Source organism: Sinocyclocheilus rhinocerous, unplaced genomic scaffold (genome assembly GCF_001515625.1).
Source record: "Sinocyclocheilus rhinocerous isolate Xijiao unplaced genomic scaffold, SAMN03320098_v1.1 scaffold776, whole genome shotgun sequence".
Taxonomy (NCBI): Eukaryota; Metazoa; Chordata; class Actinopteri; order Cypriniformes; family Cyprinidae; genus Sinocyclocheilus; species Sinocyclocheilus rhinocerous.
In genome coordinates this window covers 70,628-82,020 of record NW_015647486.1, presented here as the reverse complement: position 1 = coordinate 82,020, position 11,393 = coordinate 70,628, and the positions used below count along the sequence as shown (strand labels likewise).

At 35.7% G+C, this 11,393-nt stretch overlaps 1 protein-coding gene across 3 annotated transcripts in view; it reads right to left on the bottom strand.

Annotated features, from left to right (window-relative positions):
- Positions 1 to 203: 203 nt before the first annotated feature.
- ngfa (nerve growth factor a (beta polypeptide)) overlaps positions 204 to 11,393 on the bottom strand; it is a 26,334-nt gene continuing 15,144 nt past the window's right edge. The window contains exons 2-3 of one of the 3 annotated variants that reach the window (XM_016513666.1): positions 2,383 to 2,496; positions 204 to 1,122 (exon numbers count right to left, since the gene is read on the bottom strand). In XM_016513666.1, coding sequence (XP_016369152.1) covers positions 428 to 1,108 — 681 coding nt within the window. In that variant the 5' untranslated portion in view covers positions 1,109 to 1,122; positions 2,383 to 2,496 and the 3' untranslated portion in view covers positions 204 to 427. Of the gene's footprint in view, positions 1,337 to 2,382; positions 2,497 to 11,393 lie in introns of those variants that run through there. The other 2 variants (XM_016513665.1, XM_016513664.1) reach the window with 2 other exon arrangements.

Here is an 11,393-nt window from a genome sequence, read left to right as displayed (position 1 = left end):
ATGAGATCAGGTTGGCTCTTCACGTTAAACTGTGAGTGAGATTGAATGAGATTACAACAGAAGCAGTCTTGAATTGACATACTGAAGTGAGGTGTTTAATAAATAAGAGCATCAACAACACAACAAAAGCTTGCTTTATGTATACTGTACATACACATACAGTATATATATATATATTCATATTTATATTTATATTCTGACCGTATAAACTATATAAATATGCCATGCAGTCCTCATAACTTAAACGACCAATAATTTACAGAGTGAGGTAGGGTAGGAGGGGACTGGGTTGCGATGTCATAGAGAGATCTGAAAAGGGGCGGAGTCTCGGATCACTGACGTTGGCAGTGCCGCTGTTGTTATTATTGACGGGTGGGAGGGGCTTACGACAGGTGGCTGCAGTGGATTGGCTGAGACAATATGTCAGTCAATGCCTCCATGAGTTGCGGCTGAGGACGCACACACAAGCGGCGTTGATTCGGATGAACCTCCAGGCGATCTGGTTTTTGTAGGATGTTAACGCCCGCACGAAGGTGTGCACGTTGGTGCAATAAGAGTTCCAGTGCTTGTTGTCGATCCCACGACAGCTAGAGGTTCCTGCTTTAACGCCGCTGACTCCTTGACCCGGCTTGGGGGCCCCGGCGGGCTTCGACACACGGCAAGTGGTCTCGTAGAACATCTGCTTCTTCACGACGTTGTTGATGCGAACGTGTGGCAGCACCGTGACTTCATTGCCCGCTAAGTCTGTGGCTTGGGTCAGGTTGCCGACCCAGTGCTCTTCGCTGTCGCACACCGAGTACTCGCCGCGATGCAAGAAGTCGTTGGCCTTCCGCCGGACTCGCGGGCGCCTGGGGCTCCCCGTATCATTTTCCGTAGGTACCACGTCGCTAAACAGTACGCGAGGTGAACGGTAACGGCGCTTGTTGAAGAGTTTGGGGTCCACGTTGGGGATTAGGTCGTCATAGTGCGAGTCCTGCTTGGATTGGCCATGAGGCCTGGGTGAGTGATGCGCTGCTGCGTGCTGATTGGCTGGCCCCTGCGCCTGGGTGTGGCCTCCCATGATGAGTGCAGCCTGGACGCTGAGCAGGACCAGCGTCAACGACCTCATGGGCACTCGTCCTGCTTGCAAAGAGACATTTAAGATAGTCAACGACATGGAAATGTGCATCGGTCTAGCTTTTAGAAACAGTTTGCTTTCTGTCAGTAAGGTGGCCTGGCTGTTTAAAATGTCAGCAGGAATAAAGAACTGTTCATATGGAAGATATTACTGAGCTATGCATGAAGAATCTGACATCTGTATGAATTTCACGAAAGCTGTCGAAAACATGTCCAGGGCATATTTCAACCAAAAATCGAGAGGGAAAAATATACAAAAAAATTAGATATAGAAAATTAAGCCTCTTTTAAGTATAGTATAATAATAATATAGAAATATTATTACAATTTAAAACAATGCTTTTCTATTTGAATATATTTTAAAATGTAATTTATTCCTGTGATCAAAACTGAATTTTCAGCATCATTACTCCAGTCTTCAGTGTCACATGATCCTTCAGAAATCAGTATAATATAACATTGATTATTATCAGTGTTGAAAACAGTTGTGCTGATTAACATTTTTGTAGAAACAATGATACATTGAATTTCAGGATTCTTTGATTAATAGAACGTTCAAAAGAACAGCATTTATTTCAAACAGAAATTTCTGTAAGAATGTAGGTGCCCAACCCAATTTCATAGGAAATGTAACTATTTTACAAAGTCAATTTTGTATGAATTTGTAATCATACAAAAACACAATTTTTAAGGGGGTGTTTCAAGCTTTCGAAAATGTTTTTGAAAATTATACCATCATCATCTGCAGGCTACAAAAAATGCAAATTTGTGAAAACGGTGATGCCATGCTCATGCATGTTACGTGTTTAGTCTAAAGGTCTGTGCTACTTGCCTGGCATGTATAATACAGCACGTTTAGTCAATTTCACGGATCGTTGAAAATGAGAATCACTTTGACAACATTGTTGTCTGTATGCAGAACTTTTTTTTAAAAGCGTGAAGGAAAAGCCTCTCTGTCTTTAGTACATCTTTATTGTGTAAATGTACTTTTTGTAATGAAGGTTGACCCCTAAAAACATGACCATCAGTGGGGCGTAAGCAGATCGTACAGAAACGTATGAAAGAGATTTAATGAACTCATACGAATTACCCACCAATTTACCAAAACATAAAATAGTTACAAATTGAGATGAGGTGTTGAAAAGTCTATACTGCCACTTTTGATCAATTTAAAGCATTGTTGCCGAATAATATGACTAATTTCTTTGTTAAAAAATGCATTTCAGACAGTGTGTGAGTGTATAGAGTATATCTCTGCTCACTGACCTGTGAAATGTTTAGAGTTGAAGTGAGGGCCCAGTGGGCTGCTAGAGCCGGAGTCCAGTGCAGGCTGACCCCCAAGCGCCTGCCATCAGGACTGGCCTGTGTGTCTGCTGCTTTCTGTAAAACACACACACACACACACACACACACACACACAAAATGGCTCTTTAGGTACAACAACATCCAAGTATATGCATTCAGCAGAATCTTCAAAGCTGCATACATAAAAATAAATACGGTCAATGACGCGTAAACTATACATATTCCGAAGTGTTTACAGTCTAGAACAAAAGTCTGAAAAACATATTTGTCTCTCAGTATTCACAGATGATCAGAAATGCACTCTTTGCAGAGAAATAGTTTTTTAACAGTGATGTTGAGTATAAACCTTTCAAGAAAAGCTGAGGTTGTTAAACGATTATATATGCTTCAGTAGAAGTTAGACATTTTAGTTACTTAAATATATAAGTAAATAAAATATTTTTAAGTCTTAAAATGTAAGTGCAAAATTGCTGGTGAAGAAGTACAGTACACTACAAAGCATCGTTAATAATATAACCAAGTAAGTCAAGACTGTATGTTGACATTTTTGTATATTGATGTTTTGCAATAAACTTGAAATATACTGTTTTTATATTCATAGTCAAGGTTATAAATTATTTTTTAAATCATACTATTGTAATTTGAGTTCATTTGCAATGCTAAGTCTTGCGCTGCTTAACTTTTTTCTATGCTTTATTGTACAGTAAAGTTTTTAATATTGTGAATCACCTCTGAGCTAAATGGTTTTTTTAAATTAAAAGGACAAAACAAATGGAGAAAGTACTTCTGAAACCACAGAAAGGTCAGGGTTACGCTCTATTTACCCATGTGCTGAGTCACTTCAGCTGCCTGCAACATTTAACCACCTAAAGTGTCATTCCATTAAACGTGTGATATTTGACACTTCATAATGAGACCTCTGCCCCATCTAAACCAGAAACTAAAAGTGTTTCATTAGTAACCATCCATCATGCTGAGCTTTCTGAACTGGTATTAAAAATGCCACATATTGAAGTGTTAATAGAGTTGGAAATAAACAAGGAATTCATTTCAAAAGAGAGCTCAGTAAGCAACAGACCTTATTATTGCATCACCAACAATAAATAACATCTAATTTTGATATGTAAACTAAATTGGATTATGATTAATATTACCTGCACGGCTTAAAAGCAAAAACATCCAAAAGCAATTTCCATAAGCAATCCAAAGCAATTTAGTTCTAGTCCCTGCAGACATCAGCCTCTTCCATATTTACACCATGAATAAGAAACATCCGTACAAAATGTATTGTGACAAAAGAAACCAAGTAAACAGGTTGATTTAAAGTCAATATTTATAAAATAATTCTTTAGAGACAGTCGCAGCACGATCCTGCTCACCCAGTGCCTATGATCACGTTTACTGTAAAATCCAGTACACTGTGAAACAGAGAGACAAGCCTGTTTCCAAACACTGCCACTCTATTTATAAGGTAAAGCAGTGAACAGGCGCAATGCCAAGTCTGTGCTGGCACAGTCTCGTAGTCTCCTTGTTTGCAAATTTATAATGTTTATTGTGCACCGATAGTGATATTGATCAAAATGCATTGCACAATGTCTTTGCTCTTACGTAGCGTTCATAAAGGTTTGATGGTGGGATATTTGAAATGAAATGCAGTTTGCGCAGTTTTAAGCGTGGTCTGAAGATGCAGCCCTCAACTTTGATATTCAGAGAATAGTGAGCAGATGGTCTGCAATCTGTACGCCGTGGCTTTCAGCTGATCACGCTTTGTGTGTGATTGTATGACTGTGTGTGTACTTGTGTGAAAAAACAAAAACAGGCCAAAAAAAAGGCCTTAATCATTATGCTTGTTTTATCTAAGCATCCTCCAACAATATTACATATAATATAATATAATACACTAAATGTATATACATATGTACATGTAGATTTTTTATTATATATATATATATAATTTACATTAAGACTTATCTTATGCTCACCATAAAATCTCAAATTTATCAAAAATACATTACAGTAATATTGTGAAATATTTTCACAGTTTAAAATAAAATGTTTTGAATATCTGAATATATTTTGAAATGTTATTAACAGCTGTGATCAAAGCTGACTTTTCAGTATCATTACTCCAGTCGTCAGTCTTCATACTTTTGTGGAAACATAAGCATAATTTGTGGAAAAATTTCTCATGATTCTTTGATGAATAATGCACATTTTCCATGTATTCTATGCATTTCTCCCAGAATAAAAAGAAGAAGAAAAAAAAAAAGGTCAAAGGGGGTTTGGGTCAAAGACAAAAAGGGGTTGTATATCAAAAATCTTGTTAGACATATTTAAAACAAGAATCGTTAGATGACATTACAAGACTATTTAAGGATCACAGTGCAGCCCCCAAAAACTTGATTGTCATTTTAAATCTACCAATATTTGCCACTATCCTTCAAACCACTAGGTTTTACCCATTTGTCAGCAAGTTTTTAATCAATTACAATATAATAAAATTAAGTATGATAATTTATGCTTTTATATATTTTAATAAGTACAGGTCAGTAAGTTGTTTCATTTTTTCTTCTTCATAAATATATGTATCTGTTATTCTGAATGATGATGGAGCATTATTTCTCTCATATTTTAACATTATTCCAAAAGTTATTTGAAACATTAAGGTAGACACTTTTCTGATTGTGTGTTATGATAAATCTTCTTTAAGCATACATTTTTTAAAAAATTATTATTTCTAAATATATCACAGATAGAAAACCACAGATAGAAAACGTGCTTTATTCCCATTCACCACTAGAGGGCAAACCTGCACTAACATTTCATCCACACATCTGGGAGTAAAAACAGGCCTTCATTGTCACTGGAGCTCTGTACAAGACAGCAAGGCATAGACTAAACTCTCAAGCGAACAATCAGGACGGAACCAGAGCTTAAAAACAATAAAGCCATTCAGCATAAGCACATACTGGCTCTCTTGCTGTGTATATGTTTGGCTGTATATGTTTTGCAGCTGAGGATCGGCTCTCAAACTGAGGCCACACCCGGTGTTTGCGTCTGGGGCCGCTCTCACACTCATGATACTGCCCAGATGCCACCTAACCTAACCTAACCTAAACTAACACTGTGCTTTCACTTACACGACTACACTGCGTATGAACGCCAGCATTTTCGGTATCTAAATAATATGACAATTTAATGTAGTTTGCAGTGTTGCAATAAAATTAACAATAATATTAATATTGAAAATCTTGTTTGTCAGTGTTGCAAACACGGCTGCTCTTTGTGTTTGAGAATTCATTACGAGGTTTTAAATCACACCTGGTAAGGAATATTCCAGGTTCATTAAAAGTGAAGCTCAACCAGCAGCATTTGTGGCGTAATGCTGATTACCACAAAACTCATTTCCACTGATCTATCCTTAAAAAAAAAAAAAAAACTGGCAAAAATCTGGGTTATAGTGAGGCACTTACACTAGAAGTGAAAAAGAAGTGTACATAATTGTACTGAATGTGCACTTGTTGTGTTCATCAAATCTTAAACGTGTATATTTTTTAAAAAGCTGCACTTGCCAATAATGTACTATTAATGCAATAAAAAGACCACTTAAGTGCACTTAAAGCGAGTTCACTTTCAAGTCTGTTTCTTAACACACTTTCAAAAAAGTGCACTTTGTAATGTCAAAAGTTTTACTTAAAATACATGTAAATCATTATGTTTTAATAATCTTTGGACTTTTTAAAAGAAGTACACTTATTTAGATTTTTTTGACTAACATACTAAAGCACATGTGAAGTACTTGATTATCATTTTAACTGTAGTGTTATATGCTAATACATTTAATATATTTTAAAAGTACTCAATTTCGGCGTCATTAAAAATGTGTCATTACAAATATATTTAAAAAACATACAATTCATACAAAAGAAATTACATTAAAGTATACTTATTGCATATTTAATACATTTTAACTATATTTCAAAGACAACAGATGTAATTATGAAATTACATTACATGTAAAGATGTACTTAAATCCTACTTAAGTACAGTAAGTCAAAAAGCACTCTTAAGTTCAGCTAATTGCATTCAACATAACTTTAAACTATAACACTTTAATTTAATTGTAAATAACATGCAGTTAAGTGTTGAAAACATTACATTCAGTTCAGTATATTATATTCTTTTAATTCTAGTTAATGAAACCAGTTATACATGTTACAAATAAAATATATGACCCTGGACCACAAAGCCAGTCCAAATTTTTTTAAGTGAGTAAACACACACAGACACACACACACACACACACACACACACTGCTCCGGGTGTGTGTTCACGGTGTGTGTGTGTTCACTTTGGATGGGATAAATGCAGAGCACTAATTCCAAGTATGGGTCACCATACTTGGCCACATGTCACGTCACTTTCACTTTCACACGCACACATACACACACACACACACACACACAATGTAAAATATGTGTATTAACACCCCATAAAAATGACAAGAACGGTTTTATGGCTCAACTGATACACAGTTTAAAACAAATTTAATTATTCAATTACAAGCTTCCCATTTCTGCTTTTAAATACTCCAAAGATTGGTCCATGTTGCAGTTTTACATATAGCTTAACTTGTTTTGATTGTAATTCAAAGAAATACAGCAAAATTAATGCGTTCTTGGAAATTATGTGCATCTCCACCCTGGGCAATATAAATACACACACACACACACACACACACACACACACTGCTCCGGGTGTGTGTTCACGGTGTGTGTGTGTTCACTTTGGATGGGATAAATGCAGAGCACTAATTCCAAGTATGGGTCACCATACTTGGCCACATGTCACGTCACTTTCACTTTCACACGCACACATACACACACACACACACACACACAATGTAAAATATGTGTATTAACACCCCATAAAAATGACAAGAACGGTTTTATGGCTCAACTGATACACAGTTTAAAACAAATTTAATTATTCAATTACAAGCTTCCCATTTCTGCTTTTAAATACTCCAAAGATTGGTCCATGTTGCAGTTTTACATATAGCTTAACTTGTTTTGAAACTAAAACTGCTTTAAAAGCATTGCAAATATTAACCAAGTTCTCTCATAACCTTTATGTCACAGTCTGAAGAAACATTTGGACTCTGACCTAAACTTTTGACCCCAACACACTTTAAGTAACCTGATTATAAAATGTTTTGATTCTTATTTGGAAAGCTATGGAGCTGCTGCTCTCTAGTAAAGTTCTCCATGAAGGGCCACGGCGCTCCACACCAGCACATGTGCGCCATGTATAAACACACACTCATCAAACTGATACACAGCCACTAGCTCTCTAGTCCTGCGGCGCTGAGTACACTTTGTTTTTGAATACTACATAAATTAGCTCTGAACTCCCTTTGGCGAAACCTTTATAAACACACCGCGCAGCGCAGCCACCGAGGGTCAAAAGGGTTTACTGAAGACCTCCATCCTGCGCCGCTCTCAGTGCACTTTTTCTTCACTCACAGACTTTCCTAACGTCTAACATTCATCACATGAGCGCAGATACAGTCTGGTACCTGAAACAGTCTCTGGCAGAAATTGGTGATGACAGGAGGGGTTTCTGAGAGATTACAGTGGTTTGAGGTTTGTGGTTGTTATCCATTCTGTTTATTTGAACGGTAAAAATAACACAAGACATCATGGCCTACCTTCCTGTAGAGGGGAAAAAAGGAGGGAAAGCTGATCTGCACATGTAAAAGCAGATATTTACTTTGTTTTCACTGCGAATAAACATAAAAAGTCACTCAAAATCCAAGCACATGTCTAAAAATGTTTTCCCGCCAAAACACTTTCCTAATTATTATTCATTTCGCCAAGCTACTTCTCTGATTATTTGCATTTTTAAAAAAAATTAGCGCATAAATATCGGCCAAATAAAGCTAATTAAAACACTCAAAAGAAATGCTGACCAGTTAAAGTTCTTAAAATATCCACTTTCCATACCTTTAACAGGAATTCCTGAAATCCTTCCCTCCCATTTAACTACAATAACGGCATGTTTTCATATGAGCTTTAATTCATGCTTAATGACTTAGGGAAAGCCACAAATGAGCCTCATAAAACAAGGCTCTTAAATCTGTTTTGAGCGATTCATCTCCATTAATGACCAGCAATGCTGAAGCAGACATTGTTCAAGTCATTCTTTTTTACGAGCGTAAACTTTGTGCTAATTAACGTTTAAGTATTTTGACATCATAGTTCTCACAGTAATGTCTGTTTGTTTTAGCAACACTTTGTTATATCTGTTTGTATGTAAAATGCCGTAGAACAATTGAAATGTGTTCATGTCAGATGATACATTTTCTGCTATGTAAGCTACATAGTATGGTACTGTGTTATGGCAAAAGTAGTATGCTAGTACACTTAAAAAAAAAAACAAGACATACAAAGAATTTTCACTCAGAACGTCGAGTAACGCATTGAATTAAAATTGAAATTTTGAAGAAAGACTGATATAGTAGTTTACCCCTGTTTTGCATACCCTCTGTTTGTATTTGCATTTCAACATTAGCGTAAAATAGTAAACTCATTGTCTTAAACTGAGAAATTGCTAGTAAATTTCACAAAAATAATTACTAAGAAAGACAAATAACACATTGAATTGAAATGTGAAATTTTAGTAGAAAAATATAGACAACATAACATAAATAGCATTTTATTGTAAAACTTTAATAATATGTGTTATTTACAATTTTGACATGTCTTTTTTATTTTTACAGTATAGGTTTAGTTTCATACATTTAAAAACTGTACAGTATGTGTTTTTTCTCTATGCATACAATATCTGGATGACTTAGTACACTTACCAAAATGTACAGTATACAACAGAGTATACTGCAGTGGGTACTGTAAAATTTATGTAGTAAGGGTACGTGACAAAAATATACTGTTTGAAAAGTGTAACATTACGTAATGTGTCCTATTTCGCCTACTGTTCAATAAAAAAAGCATGCATGCTTAGTATACTGTGGAAGCTTGTTTATGCCACGGGATAAAAAAAGAAAGAAAGGTAATTGTGACTTTTATCTCACAATTCAGATAACTGACTTAGACTTTTTTAAACGGAAATATAAATTTATATAAAAAAATAAAAAAATAAAAAAAATATTGCAAGGCGTCAAAATTCTATCATAATTACATTGCCCCCCACCCCCAATTTTTTAGGCTTCTGTAGTATTTTGGACTGTAGCTATATTAATATAAAAACTAAAAAGGAAACAACGTAATGAATGAAAATTAATTTGTAAATTACAAAATCACTATTCTACACTATTTGCACTTGTGTTCCTTGACATAAATTATGTAACATAGCATCAAGGGTAGATCAGACACATTTCTTTTTTCTTTCTTACTGAATGCATGTCAGTAGGTTTAGCGACCTGTTAAAAGATTTGGTTGTGAGTGTCAACATTGTATTTTGTGAAAGCGCACTGCTCTTCTGAGGTGCTGACAATGATAATGACAGATAATGAAGCAGTGCTAAAGACAGATGGCCTGTTTTTATGAACAAATGACAAAAGAAGAGAGGGGGAGACAAAGAGAAACGGGGAGAATGAGAGAAAGAGAATGAGAAATAGCCGAGTATTTATCCGACAGACTTCACAGAGTTATTCAAATAGCAAATTACATTTCAGAGCTCCTGTTGGCACAGAACACTGTTTGTCTCCTAACTAAATGCTGCAAATGCATGTGGTCTAGTGTATGTGTGTGTGTGTGTATATATATACAGTGGTGTGAAAAAGTGTTGGATGTAGTTTTGGGTTTTGTTTTCCCTTAATAATAAAAACCTTCATTTAATGCATGCATGTTGTGTTTACTTATGTTATCTTTGACTAATATTTAAATTTGTTTGATGATCTGAAACATTAAAGTGTGACAAACATGCAAAAAAATAAGCAATCAGGAAGGGGGCCAACACTTTTTCACACCACTGTATATACATACAGTATATATAGACTGTGTAGCAACAGCAATATGTGTTTTGCAATGCATATGCAGTATCACACACACAATAAATGCATCTTAAGCTGGAACACTCCTAAACTATGGTAATCTGTGTGAATGCAAATTGATCTGATTTCAGTTTTGATATTTAATCCTATCAATCTTGTGTAATGATTGTAACAGCATTGCACAGCTGTTTTGGACTCAGCACAGTTTTCAAAGTTCTGTCATTATTTAAACACATTCATGTTATTACTTTCTTTCTTTTGTGGAAAGAGAAATAAAAAGAGAGAACAAAGCTTCAAAACTTCCAAAAAGCACAATTAAAATTTCATTAAAGTTGTTCATATGCCTGTTGTTTATATTTTACAGCAGGTTGGGAACAAATATTTTTATAGTAATTTAATATAGTAATAACATAGGAATATAAGGAATAGTTTTACATTTACATTTACATTTCCCTTTCAAGGGAACTTCGAACTGCGTCCTCTAGGGGGTGCTATGGGGAATGCCTTGTCGCAGTGTCTCGTTCCCTACTCAGGGAACCATGGTTACATAAGTAACCTGAGACGTTAGTCATTTAGCAGACGCTTTTATGCAAAGCGACTTACAACTGAGGACAATGAAAGCAATCAAAATCAACAAAAGAGCAGTGATATGTAAGTGCTATAACAAGTCTCAGTTAGCCTAACGCAGCACACGTAGCAAGGTTTTTTAACAGTAAATGAATAGAGTGCAAGTGTAAAAGGGGCAAGTTTTCTTTTTTAAGAATATAATTAGAATAGGGAGTGCTAGAGTTTGAGGGTCAAGTAAAGATGGAAGAGATGTGTTTTTAGCCAATTCTTGAAGATGGCTAAGGACTCAGCTGCTCGGACTGAGTTGGGCAGGTCATTCCACCAGGAGGGAACATTTAATGTAAAAGTCTGTGAAAGTGATTTTGTGCCTCTTTGGGATGGCACAATAATG